Here is a 19776-nt window from a genome sequence, read left to right as displayed (position 1 = left end):
AAAGGACTCCCAAGGAGAGAGGAGAGAGGAGAGGAGGCTGAGGAAACACTCCACAAGGGAGAGTGTTCGAGAAAGGGCGAGAGGCTGCCAGCTCTGCAGGCGAGGGGTGACATAACTGGGCTCCTGAGCCCCACAGGGGTGCCGCAGAAAGAATGTAGTTGGTGAAGGGAGCCGTGGACTCAAAAAGGTTGAAAACCTCTGGGCTAAACCATGCCTGCTTTGGTAGAGAGCTCTGTGCTGCCCTCGTGTGGATACCATTGGTATAAACAGGTTGGCCAGTTTTACATTCTGTATTCTAGCAGGGCATCAGTTGCCCCACTTAAAGTCAACATTCCAATGACCTCAGCAGAATTCTGGACATGGCTGAAATAGGCACTCATGTACGCACTCTCTAATTGATGAACCTTTGATGCTTCTGTTTGTAGTTCCTTCTAGGCTGTAATAATAAACCTAATGTAATACTTGGTAATATTTTATTTGTCCCTAGGGGCAAACAGCTTCTTTCCCCCCATTAAAGCTGCATTGGAGGCTTTGTACCATTGCATGTTATTGAGCTTTTTAGGCCCTTAATAACCCTAATGTATTTATTTTTAAAAATCTATTTCCATGTGCACTAACAGAAACTTTCTTCCCAGGATAAATAGCAGGTGCTTTTTTGGGAGGTGGGTGGATTTTCACTGGGACGGTAGTGTGGAACTGCCTTGTCGCCTCCGCCTCTGTGCACCCAGAAAATCTGCTCCAGATGTTTGAAGAACCTTCTGGATCTTGGGGAGAGGCGAGGGGGAGGTCCTATTGCATGAGTGGAAGCAGAAAATTCAACATTTTAGGAAAGAGTGCAACAATCACCACAAGTGTAGACTACCTTAGAGCCACCCTTCCCTCCTTTCTCAGAGGTGTGGTTCCGATGGTAGTTATTATTGTTTTTGCTGTGTTATTATGAATTTGGTTTTGTGGAAAAGTGGCATACAAATAAAATGAATGAATAAAGGATGAGTTCAGTGAAATTCTGGGGAGATTAGCTTATCTCCTGCATCTATACCTTAGGACAACTTCACCATTATGTTTCTGATCAGTGCTATTTTAGCTTTGTATTTTTAAAAACCCAATATTTTTATTTCTGCTTTTTTGTATACACATATATAAAACATTAGAGGAACAGCATTAAAATGAAAAGTGCAATAAAAAAGGCTTTAAAAAAACCCAGCAATCACTCTGGTTTTTTTTCTAGTCACCATTTTCTCAAGGTGTTCATTTAGCTATCAAGTCAATTAGTTATACTTCAGTCGTTGTTCCTTTATGAGCTTTCTGCTGATCAAGTTAAATGGGTCCATATATTTGGATTTGTTCACAATATATCGCAGCAAAGCAGCCAACACTGTGTTTTCATGCAACAGTTTTGTTCCCTTGGTCCCTAAATGTAGTCAATGCCGTTTCAACTTTGTCTTGTCAGTCTGAAGATTTGCCCAGCCATCCTTCAATTCGTTCAACCACCACAATACTGGGGCCATGATGTGGTCCCTGTTAGCAGTCACAAGGAACCAAGGCAGAAGGTATGCCAACATCCTGGGCACCCTGGATATTGTGAAGACCATCGTCAAAGAAGATGTGGGGCTGAATCTTGGAGAGTATGGGGCCTTTAGGTGCTCCATCCATGAAGAAGGCCTCATCAATTGCCAGGCCCCATTCCCGAAGCGTTTTTATGGCCCGGATGCCCATGTCACGGCCACTGCGGGCAGTTACCAAGTAAATGCGGATGGGAGAGTCCTCTTTGCCAAATTTTTGGCGCATCTTGCCAAGATGCAAAGCAAATGCTTTCAGTGGGCCCTATAAAATACAGTAGGCAAAAGAGGGAGGCATTATATTATTCCATAGAACAGTAAATTATAAACCAAACAATTCTATTCAGAGGGGGACAATAGGATTCTTGGGAACTTGTTTTTTATTTTATTTTTAAAGCATAATGTAAACCACATGGGTTTATCTTACTTTATCCAAGTGACAACATTCAAGGAGTGATTATTAAAACGGCAAGTTTTTAAAGAAGTCACTATATATGTGATCATTTCATCAGGGCATGGGAGAAGAGTTTTAAAGTGTACGCCGTCTGTCTGACTTTAGCATTCACTAGATCAAAGTACAGAAACCAGAGAAGATTTGCTTTGTAAAGATCGATCAATGCAGCAAAGCCCCATCAAAAGAATCGCCTTCCTGGCCACTTCAATCCTTTGAATTGGGTGGGGGACTGTGGCATTTCAAAGGGTCCACTGACAGGTGAATATGTGCCATTTGATGACTTGCAGTTGAACATATTCATCGCCTCCATTGAAAAGAATCAGGTTTGAGATAATGCCAGGTGATAGGAAAACTGTCAGACACATCACCCGTAGTCATCAGGTGATGAACATGCCTGTGTGAATTCATCCGTCATCTCTCAGGCCTCTGCCAGTCATGACCCATCATGCCTCTAATGCAGCCTCCCCACTTCCACTAGCCATACAGATATGAGCCTTGCTGCTCTTATCCACACTCTGGTAACCTGGTAGTTGAATTACTGCAATGCATTACATACATGAAGCTGCTTTAGGGAATGGTTTGGAAACTTCACCTCACCTCTCCCATGGGCACACTTTCCATCTTTTTCTCATACTCTACAGCCCCCTCCAGCCCCTTCTCACGAAAGACCCGCTCCGTCTCGTCTGAAAAGAGTACAGCATCACCATCAAAGACGACGCGCAGCTGGGTGCTGGGAGCCTGTATCTCCTGCTGGAAGATGAGTGCTGCTGAAACTCCTGTATGACAGAGAGGTGGTTACATTGCCTGTTTGGGAATGGTTCAGCAGAGGATGCATGACAGACACAGCTTGGGCTGAGGCCCAATTTAAATATCCTATTCTCTGGCATGAAATGATCTCCCGAGGTTAAGCAGACACAGATGTGGTGTATCTCTGGAAGCGACAGATGTGGTTTGAGGCATGCTCTGTTGGTTCGCAGCCTGCTCATGACTATTAAAGCTTTTAGATGTCACAACTGACTGTTTTATTTTTTGTTTTATTTTGCTGTCAGCCTTCAAAGGGAGGAGGACAGGTTGTCTTTGATGCAGCTGCCTTGTCACAACAACAGGCTCCAGGGGAAAGCAGAAGAGACGAAGCAGTCTTGCTTAGGGTTGAAGCCTCTCCCCCACTTTCCCCGTGCACTAGCTGAACAGGTCAGTGTTTCCTCAAGATGTCTGTTCAGAAGTGTGAGGAACATGGCAGGAAAACGCTATTCCTCTTCAGCAGCGAATGCGACTTTCCTCACAATCACGCTGGTAGAGGAACTTTTATCCCACTAAACAATGACACCAACCGGGATTTATCCTGGGTACAAACCCACAAACAGCATTTCGGAGTGAGAGAGCAAGCACATTTCTCTGTTGTTTGAACTTAATGATGCACAGATGAATTTGAGAGGGCATATGGAAGGAGAGATGGTAGGCCCAGGACATACCGTAAAATCAAAGCAATGTCAACAAACTGTAACAGGAAATATTTAGGCGAAAGAAATGAAGAACCAGAAACAAACCTCTCTGAAGCGCATTGCACACATCTGTCATGTCAGCTGAGAGGAAAAGCATCACATTGTGGGTTTTCAAGTACTGGGTAGAATCTTCATCACTGACAAAACAAAACTTGGAGATCTCCAGACCTTTAATCCAGGGACAAATAAATATTGTGCAGTCAGTTGTAAAGGGGGGACTACAAGCAGTTTAAGCACATTAGAAGAAAATATACCATACTACAAGGTCTGATTTGCAGGGCTGAACTAGGCAACCTCTTCTTAATCTTGGTTGTGTAACACTTAGAAATTGTCACCAGGTGTCACTACAGCGCTATTTGCACAGCTAGAACAAAAAGTATCAAGTCTTTCATTCTGGACCAAACTGGATACAATGTCAATGGCATGTAGGCAATTCATGGGCACAGTGTTCTTTTTAAAATGCCAATGTGGGGAGGCCCAAGCAGGATCAGGACTGTGATGCACAGGGAGGGGCATCATCAATCATTTCCCCGGTCACCACCTTGACAAAAATCACCCCTGAAGTTGGCATTAGCCTTTGGAAGGAAGCTCCCATTGGTGCCCTAGAGCCGACACCTCACAGACTCAGTCAAATCTATGCCCAGTCACAGCACCAGTGTTGGAGTGCAACTCTGATGGGGTAAACATATGGGTTTTTTTAGCCCCATCCTAATATTAAGCAGTTTTGACTCTCTGTTGTAATAGAAATGAAGAAAATCATAGGCATTGACCTAGCATTCAATCAGTTGCTTATCCTGTTTAGATATATGAAGGTTAAAATGCCAGATTAGAATGTGGAAATGGTCTCTTTTAATAGCAACTCAATTGATTATTGATTGTTGATTAGTCAGCATTGCAAAAAGATTACCCCACTTTCTATAGAAGGCCAGTGTCTGCAGGTATGAGATATGGCTTACTCAATCCAACTTTGTAAGAGTCGGAGAAGGGAGGTGCCAAAATAATATAATTATTGAGAAATTGAACTTCTTCACACAGTATTGGAACAATAGAGTACAGGACACAATACAGCCTTGCTCTGTTTTGGGATGGATATAAGCAACAGTACTAATTACAAAAACAGAACAGCAGCACTGTTAGAATCTATGATTATATTATTCTAACAGCGCTGCTGTTCTGTTTTTATAAACACTGCCAAGCATAGCATAACAATTAAAGTAGCCATACACCCGCAAACTATTCTGCATCTTTTATTGTTGTAAGGTTCTCGGTTAGTTGCTCATGAGTAAGCAGCCAGGACTCCGCTGTTTCCTTTATTGATTTTATTGTGCAAACTATATACAGTGCAGAGCAAAAAAATTCATGTCTGTATCAAGCAGTGTCAGAATCCGGGAATTGGCCTCTTCCGGTTCTGACCCCAACAAGAGAGTTTCGTTATGCGAAAACCCCGCCTTCCATCCTTTCTTTTCACCCCACAACGTCTCTGGGGCAACGGAAATTGCGTTCCCCCTGTATCGCCCTTGGGACTTGGGGGAGTGCTGGGTCTCTCTTGCATCCCCAGAGCCTCTACTCCTTTTCCCCTGTGAACTCTGCCCCTCCTCGCTGGACGTCTCGCCGCTCTTTTCACTACCAGAGGAGGTGCTGTTGGCAAGGTGGGACTGGGGCTCTCTGTAGCATCCGGAGAGCCCTTCCACCACCTTGCGCTGCATCGGGGACAGTTCCCTGACAATTGTTTTTTTTCTTTCATTCTTTCATTTTCACTAATAAAGAAAGAGGAAGGAACTACAGAAAGTTGTGGTCTTCAAAAGGTGGGTTTTTCTACATTTGATGCACTTACAGGGATGGGAGTGTTCTTGGTATGAGCTTTCGTGTGCATGCACACTTCTTCAGATAGTGGTTATCTAAAGCACATACCCAGGCCCTGAGATAAGGGGTTGGGGCCCAAGGGCAAGACAGTATTTAGGGTCCACAGCCATGTCTGACTCCTCATATCCACACCTATCAGCTGATCACCCATTCCCACCACCCTTCTGAGCAATACCCCTCCCCACTCCCTCACTATATTTAAGGATCTGGTGACTTCTGTTTCAGTGTATCTGAAGAAGTGTGCATGCACACGAAAGCTCATACCAGGAACAAACTCAGTTGGTCTCTAAGGTGCTACTAGAAAGAATTTTCGATTTTGTTTTCCTCATATCGTTAGTTCTCATATTAAGCACTGCAGTAGTAAAAACTGCATTGAAGAGAATGGTGCTCCTGCTGTTGGAATTCCATGAGACATGCTGATAGTTTGAGGCAGTCTCAGGCTCACATGCCCTTGCATTGTGAATCTGAAAGTCCCTGTCTTGGTTCCAGGCACCTTCCTCCCTCAGTACTCGCACTGTGGTATGCCCTCAAGGGTACCTGTTCCACCCATACAAGTCTTGGGAAATAAGTACAGCTGGTTAAACTGTACCTAGGTGAGTCAGAGCTTGAGACCACACCTTGGCTGCTTCCAGGTAGCCTTGTGTTTCTTCTCACATACCTTCACAGTGTCCCCAGCTCACATCATCCTCGCACAATGGGGAATAAGCACCACAGGAAAAGCAATAACCTTGCCAACATGCAAATACGGCACTTGCTCTCTGCTCTTCCCCATTGCATCCTTTGTGGAAATTTCCCTCCATACTTTTAAGCTTGTAGCATGTACCCTTTGCTTGCAAGTTGTGGGGAGGCTGCAAAGTCTCAGAGCTCATATTCACAGCTATAACCCAGATGATTCTTAAATGTGTCATCTCCTTCTTGGAGTACATCATAGCTGTCAACTTTCCCCTTTTTTGCGGGAAATTCCCTTATTCCAGCGCCATTTCCCACTGCAAAAAAGTGAAGGTTCACAGCTATGGATTACATGCCTGGTTCTGATTTTTTTTTTGGAATGTGGACCTACCACAGGCAGATTGGGCTGCATGGAAACCATCTCCCTCCCACAGTGGTGAAGCAGGGGTACATATAGACACTAGCCTTCAAGGAAGCCAGTTAACATGTGGGATAAGTATAGACTGAACTATTTGCAATACGAGACACTGCCATGTGTGTTCATTCATGAGTCTGTTCCATCCCATCTCCACATTTACCTGTGTGTGTGTTTTTAAAAGCCTGAAAATTCATAGTTAAATGTGGATTTAAGCACATATTTTATCACAAACAATGCATTTCAGTACATATTTCATTGCAATGTGGGCAGTCCTAAACATACTTTATATAATGCACAAATTTCAACAGATTTTTATACATTCTTTGAGCCAACGCAATGACTGTTTCGCAACATTTGGAGAGGTGTGAAATCCAAAAGATAATTTCAGTGCAGACTTGGTCAGCGCACTGAAATATGTGGACCAAACAATATTATCCTCCGTCCTGTCACTAAATTTTGGAGCCAAACAATATTGTCCTGTTCATATATATCATGATCATAAAACCAAGTTGGTGTCTTAGGCTGCAGTCCAAACCATATTTATTCAGAAGTAAGTCCCCCACTGAATGCAATGGGCTTACTCCCAGTCCCTGGTGGGATTCCACCATAAGTTACTTACTAGTGCTATTTGTTCCTCCCCCACTCCCTGGCATGTATATTGTTGTTGGTTTCCCGTCCCTCTTGGACAATTGTAGTGAGTTGTTTCACACTTAAAGTGACCTCCATGTGTGCACAGGGACTATTTGTGCTCTAAGATCAGCAGGATGAACTGTGTGTGTGAGGGCCCAGGGAAGTGCATTTTCATTGGTGATTCTATGGAACTTCCTTCTCTTTCAAGGTGTGTACAGTCCTGCCTTTATGTAGTGTTAGGTGGTTGGTCAAAATGCACCTTTTTGGTGTGCATTTGGAAGACAGACTTGACTAGAAAAAAGGTCTAATTTGCTGGTGGTGGTACCGTTAGTAAATTGCTACATAAATCAAATCATTATGAGCTGCTGTGCTTTACATTTTAAATGAGTGTGTGTGGTTTTCTAAAGAGTTTACTTCTTTTTAATTCTTTGACCTTTTACCAAAGTGCCCTGTGGCTTCTGCAAAGGGCAGGATATATATCACTGAAACAAACTAATAAATGAAACCACATCTATGGAGGAGCTTTGCCAGTGACTGCCTGATTTGTGCAAATGCATGAGCCTTTTTCTAGATGACTACACCAGTTATGGGTCTCCCAAGACACTCAGAAGTGGTCCTCTGTAAGCATGAACTAGCCTCCTATTCCATACTAAGTGCTGCCTTCCTAGCTCAGGGTTGGATGGCTTTGTATCCTGTCCAGTGTCCTTACCTCTTTTAGTTTCTCGATTCACAATACATATGGACTCGTCATTGTAATGTGCATAAATGCAAACGAGGTCAAGAGGAAATCAAAATTACCCCCAGAAAGAATGAAATTTACAATGAATGGAAAAAATGAAATCTAGAGGTTCCTGGAAAATAACTTAACAATCTTATGTCTAGGACACCTACCGTGTTGCTTAGCACTGTTGATGACCCGTACACCACTCTCTGGACTGTTATTGGAGAGGACAATCATGTCAAAGAGCTCCTTCTCCTCTGGGTCTCTTTCAAGAAGTTTCTTGTTCACAAACTGTGCTGCCTGGGAGAGAGGGGGAAGTGTCCAGAGGTGTATTACCATTCATTACTATAAACTCTGGCCTTTAAGGCTGTAAGTGGTGAAGGCAGGTGTGTTAGCATTTTAAATATAGCTCAGGTGGTTTGAAAGCATCTTCACTACTCTGAAAGCATAGGTGCATATTACTGTGTGAGAGGGAGTTGTGAAGAAGAAAAACCAGACCCACAAGTTTCCAGTAGCTTCAGGGAACTGCTTCTGTCACAGGCAGAACTGTGATTGTATTTGCACTGCTTATGATGCTCTTACACACCCACTCCCCAGTTGTGGAACAGAGCAATTTTACAACCATATATATGTGTGTGTGTGTGTGTGTGTGTGTGTGTGATTATTTTTTTTTTGCAAGGCAAAGTATGAAGGTGCATGCAAAAGAACACTTATACATTCATTTAAAACATTTTTACAGTCTGATTGAAACACGAGGGGGGCAAGATTGTCTATTTACATACGCATGGGTGTAAAGCATATTGCAACGCCAGATTAACACTGCAAGTGAAAAATCCACTGCCACCCATTTCAACAGCAAAAGTTAATTCTGAGATGAGAATTCTAAAAGACACAGAGGGTCTGTATTTCACACATGCCTTGACCAAGCTGTTCTGGGCACTTTACCTGGATAAAAGCAAAGGCTGTCCCTGGCTCCAAAGGGTTGTTCTCGTTCGTTTGCTGATGCTTCACGTACTCCTCCTTTCCCTTTGTCAAAAAGATCTCGTGCTCCTTTTCCAGGTTGAAAATAGCCCTTGTTGTCACAGCAATGACCAGAGCTTCCTTGGGATCTTTCTGAAGAGGAGAAGCCCGAGAACAAGGTCGAGGTTTGGCAACCAATATTGGTCAAGAGGGAAAACTGTGCTTAAGGAAACCTGAACCAACATTTGCGTCCCTCCTGTACATTTGCAACTTCTCCCCACTCAAAGCCACACTATTTGCATTTAAGGCATTTAAGACTATTTCACTGCTATATGTTTTGGCCACCTCTCCCTACATAAACTGACTTGGACACAGTAATCATCATCCAAGCCCTTCTTCATGAGCCCCTTTCATAAGAGGTCTGAAGGGTGGCATCCCTGCTTGTACAATGCTCTCTCCAGGAAGGCTTCCCTGGCACCATCTCCATCTATCTTTAGATCAAACAACAAAACAAAACATGGTTTTAATATTTAAGATTTGGATTGCTTTTGTGAATATAAAGAACAGCAGCAGCAATAACAACAACAATATGCTTATAGCACATACCTCTACCTTCTTGGGAAACTAATTCTCAGAAACATGTATATCCTGGCAAGCTTAAGGCAAGCTATCCCTGCAGAGAGCACAGATGTGATGAAGCAGAACTTGAACTCCAGTGTCAGGACTCCAGCCCATGACTTCAATCTGTGCACTGGCAAAGGAACTACAGAAAGCAGCCAGACTAGTTTGAGGCATGTTTGAACAGCAATAGGCCAGATTACATCTTCTGGTACCCATCCAGCAGCTTGCATGTTAGGCTTGCTCATTTGACTTGAGTAACGAGAGGACTATTATTAGTCCTTGTGAGGTAAGTGCAAGTCCGCAACCTTGTGGTGGTAAAAGCAGCTGTGGGTGTAGTTTTAGGAACCAAATTACTGAAAGGATAAAGGCAGCATTCCTTCTCGTTGTCATCCTTGGATAGAAACCCCTCACCAATAATTCACAACAGAGAAATGACCTTTAGGATTCCCAGGGAGCATTCTGCCTTTGAGTTAGAGCCTAATGGGAAGCACCCTGCTTTGTTTCGGAGGAACTTTCTGATCATTCCAGACCCAGAAAGGGTTCAGTGCTAGAGAACATGCTTTTTCATGAAAAGCACCCCAGGTTCAAACCCTGATATCTCCAGATAGGGGAGAGACAATGACAATCAGTGTTGACAGTATTGAGCTAGATGGACCGATGGTCTGACTCGGTATCTTCTTCTTTTTTGGGTAAATAAATTTGTATTAGTTTTCCAATATTCCCCCAATAATAGCCAGATTATAACAATATGAATATCTGACTCAGTATCCAAGGCAACTTCCTATATTCCCATGGTCTCTGAATCACAGAATATGCCCAACCAATCTGGTGTTCTAAGTTTGGGACCAAATTTTGAATCACTTGGTTTTCATTTGCCCATAACAGGCATAGGCAAACTCGGCCCTCCAGATGTTTTGGGACTACAACTCCCATCATCCCTAGCCAACAGGACCAGTGGTCAGGGATGATGGGAATTGTAGTCCCAAAACATCTGGAGGGCCACGTTTGCCTATGCCTGGCCCATAACAGTGGCACTGTACTGTTCACATATCTCCAGACTGTATTTGTCTGGAAAACAAGACTCCTCAGTGTCTTAGTGTATACTGAAGGGGAAACCAGTTTCATTATGTTTAGAACCCTATTGCGCTTAATTGAAAGAAAGCAAAATATAGTTCCTCCTTTAATATGCTGACTATAAACTACTATATGCCTGTTGTCTTTGTCCATGGAGTTTTCTTGGCAGGGATACTGGAGTGGCTTGCCAGTTCCTACTCCAGGTGGATCACGTTTGGTCCAAACTCTCCACTATGACCTGTCCATCTTGACCTGTCCATAGCTTCCTGAGTAATTCAAGCCCCTTCGCCACGACAAGGCAGTGATCCATGAAGGGGCAGTGATCCATGAAGGGGAGGCATATAAAAGATATGACGCTGGAAGATGAGCCCCTCAGGTCGGAAGGCGTCCAACATGCTACTGGGGAAGAGCGGAGGACAAGTACAAGTAGATCCAGAGCTGATGAAACGGCTGGGCCAAAGCCGAAAGGACGCACAGTTGCTGATATGCCTGGAAGCGAAAGGAAAGTCCAATGCTGTAAAGAAAAGTATTGCATAGGAACCTGGAATGTAAGAACCATGAACCTTGGAAAGCTGGATGTGGTAAAAAATGAGATGGCAAGAATAAACATTGACATCCTAGGCATCAGTGAACTAAAATGGACAGGAATGGGCGAATTCAGTTCGGATGACTATCATATCTACTACTGTGGGCAGGAATCCCGTAAAAGAAATGGAGTGGCCCTCATAGTCAACAAAAGAGTGGCGAAAGCTGTACTGGGATGCAATTTCAAAAATGATAGAATGATCTCGATACGAATCCAAGGCAGACCTTTTAACATCACAGTAATCCAAGTTTATGCACCAACTACCAGTGCTGAAGAAACTGAAATTGATCAATTCTATGAAGACTTACAACACCTTATAGAAATGACAGCAAAGAAGGATGTTCTTCTCATTATAGGGGATTGGAATGCTAAAGTAGGGAGTCAAGAGATAAAAGGAACAACTGGCAAGTTTGGCCTTGGAGTTCAAAATGAAGCAGGGCAAAGGCTAATAGAGTTCTGTCAAGAGAACAAGCTGGTCATCACAAACACTCTTTTCCAACAACACAAGAGACGACTCTACACATGGACATCACCAGATGGGCAACATCGAAACCAGATTGATTATATTCTCTGCAGCCAAAGATGGAGAAGCTCTATACACTCAGCAAAAACAAGACCTGGAGCTGACTGTGGCTCAGATCATCAGCTTCTTATAGCAAAATTCCAGCTTAAACTGAAGAAAGTAGGAAAAACCACTGGGCCAGTAAGATACAATCTAAATCAAATTCCTTATGAATACACAGTTGAAGTGAAGAACAGGTTTAAGGATTTAGATTTGGTGGATAGAGTGCCTGAAGAACTGTGGATGGAGGCTCGTAACATTATACAGGAGACAGCAACGAAAACCATCCCAATGAAAAAGAAATGCAAGAAAGCAAAGTGGCTGTCCAATGAGGCCTTACAAATAGCGGGGGAGAGAAGGCAAGCAAAATGCGAGGGAGATCGTGAAAGATACAGGAAATTGAATGCAGATTTCCAAAGAATAGCAAGGAGAGACAAGAGGGCCTTTCTAAACGAGCAATGCAAAGAAATAGAGGAAAATAACAGAATGGGAAAAACCAGAGATTTGTTCAAGAAAATTGGAGATATGAAAGGAAGATTTCGTACAAAGATTACCACAATTAAGGACAAAAGTGGAAAGGACCTAACAGAAGCAGAAGACATCAAGAAGAGGTGGCAAGAATACACAGAGGAATTATACCAGAAAGATATGGAGGTCTCATACACCCCATGTAATGTGGTTGCTGACCTTGAGCCAGACATCCTGGAGAGGGAAGTCAAATGGGCCTTAGAAAGCCTCGCTAACAACAAGGCCAGTGGAAGTGATGATATTCCAGCTGAACTATTTAAAATTTTAAAAGATGATGCTGTTAAGGTGCTACACTCAATATGCCAGCAAATTTGGAAAACTCAGCAGTGGCCAGAGGATTGGAGAAGATCAGTCTATATCCCAATCCCAAAGAAGGGCAGTGCCAAAGAATGCTCCAACCACCGCACAATTGCACTCATTTCACACGCTAGCAAGGTTATGCTTAAAATTCTACAAGGCAGGCTTAAGCAGTATGTGGACCGAGAACTCCCAGAAGTGCAAGCTGGATTTCGAAGGGGCAGAGGAACCAGAGACCAAATTGCAAACATGCGCTGGATTATGGAGAAAGCTAGAGAGTTCCAGAAAAACATCTACTTCTGCTTCATTGATTACGCAAAAGCATTTGACTGTGTCGACCACAGCAAACTATGGCAAGTTCTTAAAGAAATGGGAGTGCCGGATCACCTCATTTGTCTCCTGAGAAATCTCTATGTGGGACAAGAAGCTACAGTTAGAACTGGATATGGAGCAACTGATTGGTTCAAAATTGGGAAAGGAGTACGACAAGGCTGTATATTGTCTCCCTGCTTATTTAACTTATATGCAGAATTCATCATGCGAAAGGCTGGACTGGATGAATCCCAAACCGGAATTAAGATTGCCGGAAAAAATATCAACAACCTCAGATATGCTGATGATACTACCCTGATGGCAGAAAGTGAGGAGGAATTAAAGAACCTTTTAATGAGGGTGAAAGAGGAGAGCGCTAAATATGGTCTGAAGCTCAACATCAAAAAACTAAGATCATGGCCACTGGTCCCATCACCTCCTGGCAAATAGAAGGGGAAGAAATGGAGGCAGTGAGAGATTTCACTTTCTTGGGTTCCATGATCACTGCAGATGGTGACAGCAGTCACGAAATTAGAAGACGCCTGCTTCTTGGGAGAAAAGCAATGACAAACCTAGATAACATCTTAAAAAGCAAAGACATCACCTTGCCGACAAAGGTCCGTATAGTTAAAGCTATGGTTTTCCCAGTAGTAATGTATGGAAGTGAGAGCTGGACCATAAAGAAGGCTGATCGCCGAAGAATTGATGCTTTTGAATTATGGTGCTGGAGGAGACTCTTGAGAGTCCCATGGACTGCAAGAAGATCAAACCTATCCATTCTCAAAGAAATCAGCCCTGAGTGCTCACTAGAAGGACAGATCCTGAAGTTGAGGCTCCAGTACTTTGGCCACCTCATGAGAAGAGAAGACTCCCTAGAAAAGACCCTGATGTTGGGAAAGATGGAGGGCACAAGGAGAAGGGGACGACAGAGGATGAGATGGTTGGACAGTGTTCTCGAAGCTACTAACATGAGTTTGGCCAAACTGCGGGAGGCAGTGAAAGATAGGCATGCCTGGCGTGCTCTGGTCCATGGGGTCACGAAGAGTCGGACACGACTGAACGACTGAACAACAACAAAATAAACTACTATAGCTATGAATGCCATACCTGGGTCACACTGGTGTTTATGACTGTGCTTTCGAGGTCTGCCATCTTCCACTTCTGACCTTGAAGGAGGAGAAATAGCTGAGGCACCAAGCATCACATTACATTCTATCTACTGGCAGGAAAGGGAGCATTTATCAACCGTGAGAAAGATTGCATATGACACCTATGCCACACTATCTCTTTCCATAATTTGTGGGAACAGACCTGCAAACCTCTGTGGTACAAACATAACTTTTCAGAGGTTTATGCAAAACATTGTCAGAGCCAAACTGAAGATAACACAAAAGCCAGGAAATAGCAACAGATTAGTCACTGAGACAAACAATATAAAACACAGAACAATATAAAAGCACCCGCAGAGAGAGCAACAGAGAGAATCAGAAATGAAAGGCTACCCTGCTAGCATTCTCTCCAAACTGATCTCACCTCCAGGGAGCGCACCACAGCCATCGTTGCCACCACAGCAGCAGCAGGTGATGCATTCTTTGGAGGCAAGATCTGGTGCCCCTGTGGATTTTGCCGCCTGAGGCAGTTTTCTCAGTTTGCCTCTGGGTGGGCAGGCCCTGCATATGAGGATTTTTTAAAAAAGCAACTAAGCAGCCACTCATGAAAGAGAGAGCCTCTGATCACCTCCAGGTTAGACTTTTGCAATGCATTGTGGGGCTGGCAGGGGTTGCCTCTAGAGACTGCATAGTTAACAACAGCCACTTGGCTACTAAAATAGCAGTCCTAACCCCACTTTCATAAGAGTAAGCTGCACTGAATTCAACATGGCTTGCTTCTTCTGAGAAGACATGGTTACAGAAGACTGTTTACAGAAAAATCCTACAGTCTACTTAAGTTATCTGCATGAAAGGAAGACCAACTGGAATTAATGGGAGATACTTCTAGGTAAGCAAGACTAGTGGTCTTGAATGCAAAACATTGTTTCTTTGCTTGATTGTAAAATGAAACAAAACCCTGAAAGCGGTTTACAGAAAAGATAAAACTAGTAAGAAGATTTAACCATAATAATTTATGACTTTTGAAAAGTTAAAATAACAAACTTAAAATGGATTAAAACTCATATCAACTTTCTAAATATCTGGGTAGCCTTGTCTAAACAAAAATGTTTTCAGCAGGTGCTGAAAAGAGTGAAGGCGTCTGTCTGATATCAATAGGCAGGGAGTTCCAAAGTGTAGGGTGCTGCCACACTAAACTATCAAGTTCTTACACATGTAGAACAGGTATTATGTGGCACCTTTAACAGTGCCAGTTCTGCAGATCAAAGCAGCCGAGTGGGTGTATATGAGGTAAGGTGATCTCACAGGTAAACTGGTCCCAAGTTGTTAAGGGCTTTATATACTAACACCTTGAACTTGGCCCGGTAGCAAATCAGCAACCAGTGCAGATACCTGAGCACAGGTGCTTAATCCTGTCAGCAATTGTGCTGCAGTATTCTGCACTAACTTCAGCTTCCGGATCAAGAACAAGGGAAGCTCCACATAGAATCCAGTCTTGAAGTAGCCAATGCACAAACTACCCTGACAAGGAATTCCCAGCCCAGGAATGGCTGTAGTTGTTGAACAAATCGCCACTGGTAAAAGGTACTTCTTGCCACTGTGGTTACCTGAGCCTCCAGTGACAGAGCCGGATCCAAAAGCACGTCCCCAAATTTCTTGGACACGGGAACAACTCGCCCACAGTGTCTCTGTCTTGCCAGGATTCAAGCTCATATTACAGATCTCTTTTTCTAAACGCCTGCTTGGTTGGTGGTAGGTACCAGTAGTTAGGAAGTTACCCAACAACTTCCTGTTTTGTTTCTAAATTCTGGTAAACTTCTGCACATTCTTTTCTAACTCCTGGCCTGGCTCGTCAAAGATCAAATGTGTGCAAAGGTGGGAAGTTTTGTTAGCATATCTGATGGGTTCAACACACAGGAGCCCGAGAAGACCTGGTAGTCATTGGCTCCAAATCCCGTTGTTCATAGCAGACCCCTACAAGCTCAGAGGTAAGCCAGAGCTATAAACTAACATTTTGACCTGTGATCCCATCATTGTACCTACAATCACGCGCAACTCCGGTGTGGAGCCGAGCTCACCCCAGCGGATCTCCTTCTTTTAGCACGTCCCAAAGTTTGATAGGGAATGCTTGGCTAAAGAGCAGCGGCAGCAGGGCGGCGGGGATCATCTCTGATTCCTTTCTGCAGGATCCCTGCACCTCCTTTTAAGGTCTGAGTCCGAAAAGAAAAAGAGAACGGGAAGGATCGTCCCCGGGGGGGGGGGGGGATAGCAACTTCGGCAGCTTCCCGCCTGACTTCTAAAAAGTGAGCGAACAGCAAGGATGTCGTGGGTTCCTTTTCACTATCTGCAACACACACCCATACACAATAAATTCAAAAAGACAGAAACTCACCAATCGCAAATGCAACTTGTCTCAACACAACACAGGCATCCAAAACACCCAGTATTTGAAAAAGATGCTGCCTCTATCCGGCAGAAGTAGAGGCGCCAGGCATCCTGGGACTTGTAGTCTACGCCGCTGCCTTTCTTCCCTCTTCCGACGACGACAAAGAAGGCGGCAGACTCGCTTTCCCAGCGTGCTTTGCGCTAGCGCACTGTCAAAATACCAGAGCGGTGGGGTGAGGATGAGGAAGAGTCTGGCGATGGGTGGAACCATCACGGCAATGACAGGGCATCTCTGAGCAGCGCTGCTAAGGGGCAAAGAGAGACAAGCCCAGAATTAAATTTCAGGGTTGCCCTAGGCTAGGCTTTCATTTTGGGATAGGCTGCGCATTCACCAGCCGTAAGCCTACCAAAAGCACTTTTCTTCTCACTGCTTATAATTTTACTACAACCCTTTAATTTTATGGGCTGTAAAAGGCAGCTGTTAAATATAGTCCTGCCACAAACCTCATGAAATTACAGGCTACTTAGAATTTGTAAAAACTGATTTCTTTACCAAGTGCTTGTCTTTGCTCTCTCCTTCATTTCTGTTTTATTTTATTTATATATTTCAAGATAGATTTAGGGTTGATATTATTATTATTATTATTATTATTATTATTATTATTATTATTATTAATTCAGATGCCTCTGTACATGTGCAGAGCACCTTTGCCCTGAACAAAGCAATTTATTTTTTTAAAAAAAATCAAAACAAAAACCTAAGGAGGGGAAATGCACTCCACTGAATTTCCTCTTTTGACAAGAAACTGCTTTAAAAATACTAACATGCAAATATCAAAAGCATTGGCCACAATGTTTCCATTCTGCTTTTTATGACAACTGGTCAGGAGGACAGAATTCTGGTAGGCCAGTAAAATTCAGGCTGGTTGGTAATGGTATTTAAACTGTTTACCGAAGGCTGTGCTCAACTCTCACCCTGTTTATATTTCCTGTAAATTCCAGAGCAGCTGAAATGGATAGGAACTTTGACATGGCAATGCCACCCAACTCAATGAGCTGTTCAGTTTCCGCCAAATGAGTTAGAGTTATTTAATTTTAAAATGTCTAGGCTTCATGCTGATGAAATCAGTGTGAAAGAAAGCACACTTGTAAGAAAGCCCCACCTCAGCATCATGCATACTTCATACACTTCAGACACTTTAAGATCTAATTCACAGGGAAAGGCTGTAGCTCAGTAGTGTGTATGCTTTGTATGCAGATAGTCCCAAGTTCAATCACTGGCTTCTCCACACAACTCTCACTATAGCAAAGGACACAATGGCTGGGGAGAGAACCACATTTTCCCAGTAAGAGGACACTGTCCTTTGAAGCCTTGGGAAACACAATACCCCTGCAACAGAGGTACAGTGTTACCTCGGTTTTTGAAAGTAATCTGTTCCGGAAGACTGTCCAAGTTCTGAAATGTTCAAAAACTGAGGTGCAACAGGGAAATTGAGAAAAATAACATATACACTCAGCAGAAGCCGTTCGACTTCTGAGGCGTGTTCGAAAATGGAAGCATTTACAGCGTTCGAGTTCTGAAACGTTCATCAATGGAGATGTTCGAAAACCGAAGTACCACTGTACTGTGTTTTAAGGAGAATATATTTGAGCAGCACACAACAAAGGCACAACAGCTGCACAAGGAATGAGTATTACAGTACAAATTGTCTGGTCAGTGAACACCTCTGACTTTTTGAAAAAGGATGTGGTACAAATATCTCTCACTAAGGTACAGTGGTACCTCTGGTTACGAACTTAATTCGTTCCAGAGGTCCGTTCTTAACCTGAGGTACCACTTTAGCTAATGGGGCTTCCCGCTTCCACCATGCCGCTGCCAGCACATGATTTCTGTTCTCATCCTGAGGTAAAGTTCTTAACCCAAGGTACTACTTCCGGGTTGGCAGAGTCTATAACCTGAAGTGTTTATAACCCGAGGTGTTTGTAACCTGAGGTACCACTGTATTGCTCAGCTACTCTGGAGCTTGCCAAGCTTTGTTTGAGCTGCTGTTGCTATGCCCAAGCAAAACAAAACCCGGAGGCCTTTAACCTGCAATGCCGTTTGCGTGACACACTCCGTTCATTGCCAAACAAACAGGGCAGACCTGCTCCTGAGGAGATGGGACACCGTCAGAGAACACTCTGATTGACAGCCTTCATAAACATGGCAGCCCTTCAGGCATGCTTGTTGCTTCTTAGGAATTTATTACTTCTTCCTTACAGGGTGGAGTGAAAAAGTATCTCAATTTAGGTGAGATCAAAAATATACAACCATAGTGTATGCGAGATGTATTGGGTTTCTGTAACCCTTTGCTGTGGCACATTTCAGTGCATCAAGGTAGACCTGTTCCCACGCAGACCTGTTTTATAAAGGGTATGTGATTCCATTTTTATTTTTCAAAGTTAATCTCCAAAAGCTCCCTGTTGACTAGTTCATTTTATTGTATATACATATTTTCTTAGACTATTACCTCTTGTGTTCTGGTATCTCTGTTAGAGGAGAGACATGTAAACTGTTTTACTCCAGATGAAGATTGGGCTGTATATATGACACATGCACTCCTCATTTCAATGTCCCTTTGATTAGTAATGGTTGAGAACTCTATCCCTCCCCTCCCCAGATATTATGGATTACTGTACATTTGGGATGGGGGATAAATTTGTTTCAGTTCACATTTAAAGACAAACCTGCCTAAATTGCACTTTCTGAAGCAATATGCATGCAGAAACACAGAATTCACATTTTCCCAAATTTTGCAGTGCAGCTCTCCAGCTGTGTAATGTGTTTAAAACTGCCTAGAGCCTGTCACCTCGCCTGTATGCCAGCTGTATGTCATCTATCCCTCCCTCTGAACTGGATTTAAGCCAGGTTCCTTGGCATGCAGCAGCACCAGTAGCAGAAACTTATTGTTGCTTAACTTGCACATTTGCTTTGTATGTATGTTCTTATTCTTAGAGTGGGCTTTTTTGTAATGTAGAATTTATTCTGTGTTTGCTAAATTGTTGATTTTTGTTATTTTGAATTTACTGTCATATTCTGTATTTTATATATTTGTTTTTCCAATGTTCTCTGTTTTGATGTTTTGAATGTTCCACAGCTCATTGTGGAAAAGCAGTATGTAAGTGAAATCAACCAATGAATCAATATACTGAGGTAAAGTGTGCACAGAAAGCATTATTAAGTGAAAACAACACACAAAACGAATTCCAAAAATGTGTATATTAGAAAAAAAAGTTGCATTAAGATATGGATAAATTTTCATGAATACTTTTTTATTGCAAACTGATGTGGAAAGTGGAGAACTAAACTTAATATTACAAAAATGAGAAACCAAGTGAAACCAAAATTGTCAGATTCTCCCTATCCCTACTGTAAATTCACACAAACAGGTGTCCCCCCCCCCCCACATAAATACTTTAAGATTGATAATGAAACCACTGTTTTCAGGCAGTTATTAGGGGATCACGTTGGGAATATTGCAGAACA

At 43.1% G+C, this 19776-nt stretch overlaps 1 protein-coding gene across 3 annotated transcripts; it reads right to left on the bottom strand.

The window, feature by feature from the left end:
• Positions 1-1203: 1203 nt before the first annotated feature.
• LOC117049911 (cytosolic 5'-nucleotidase 1A-like) lies at positions 1204-16318 on the bottom strand. Of its 3 annotated transcripts, none has more exons than XM_033155026.1 (7): positions 16258-16318; positions 13864-13917; positions 8762-8929; positions 7987-8116; positions 3561-3683; positions 2611-2789; positions 1204-1824 (listed from the first exon to the last, which is right to left on the bottom strand). In XM_033155026.1, the coding sequence occupies exons 2-7, from the start codon at positions 13906-13908 to the stop codon at positions 1522-1524; spliced, it is 948 nt and encodes a 315-aa protein (XP_033010917.1). In that variant the 5' UTR covers positions 13909-13917; positions 16258-16318; the 3' UTR covers positions 1204-1521. The 3 variants fall into 3 exon arrangements, with proteins under 3 accessions (XP_033010917.1, XP_033010928.1, XP_033010936.1); XM_033155037.1 differs by having other exon boundaries at positions 13864-13922; positions 16258-16295; XM_033155045.1 differs by lacking the exon at positions 16258-16318 and adding an exon at positions 15944-15969.
• Positions 16319-19776: the final 3458 nt, after the last annotated feature.

The sequence above is a fragment of the Lacerta agilis genome, chromosome 1 (genome assembly GCF_009819535.1).
Source record: "Lacerta agilis isolate rLacAgi1 chromosome 1, rLacAgi1.pri, whole genome shotgun sequence".
Lineage (NCBI taxonomy): Eukaryota > Metazoa > Chordata > Lepidosauria > Squamata > Lacertidae > Lacerta > Lacerta agilis.
This window is presented reverse-complemented; position numbering and strand designations above follow the sequence as displayed.

What these genes read in the sequence shown, in the direction of transcription:
- LOC117049911 (XM_033155026.1), bottom strand. Translation starts at nt 13,908, where the DNA reads ATGGCAGACCTCGAAAGCACAGTCATAAACACCAGTGTGACCCAG. An exon ending in CAGCCTTTGCTTTTATCCAG is followed by an intron (nt 8,117 to 8,761) that starts GTAAAGTGCCCA and finishes CCTCTCTCCCAG; the next exon opens with GCAGCACAGTTTGTGAACAA. An exon ending in GTGCAATGCGCTTCAGAGAG is followed by an intron (nt 2,790 to 3,560) that starts GTTTGTTTCTGG and finishes TCTGTCATACAG; the next exon opens with GAGTTTCAGCAGCACTCATC.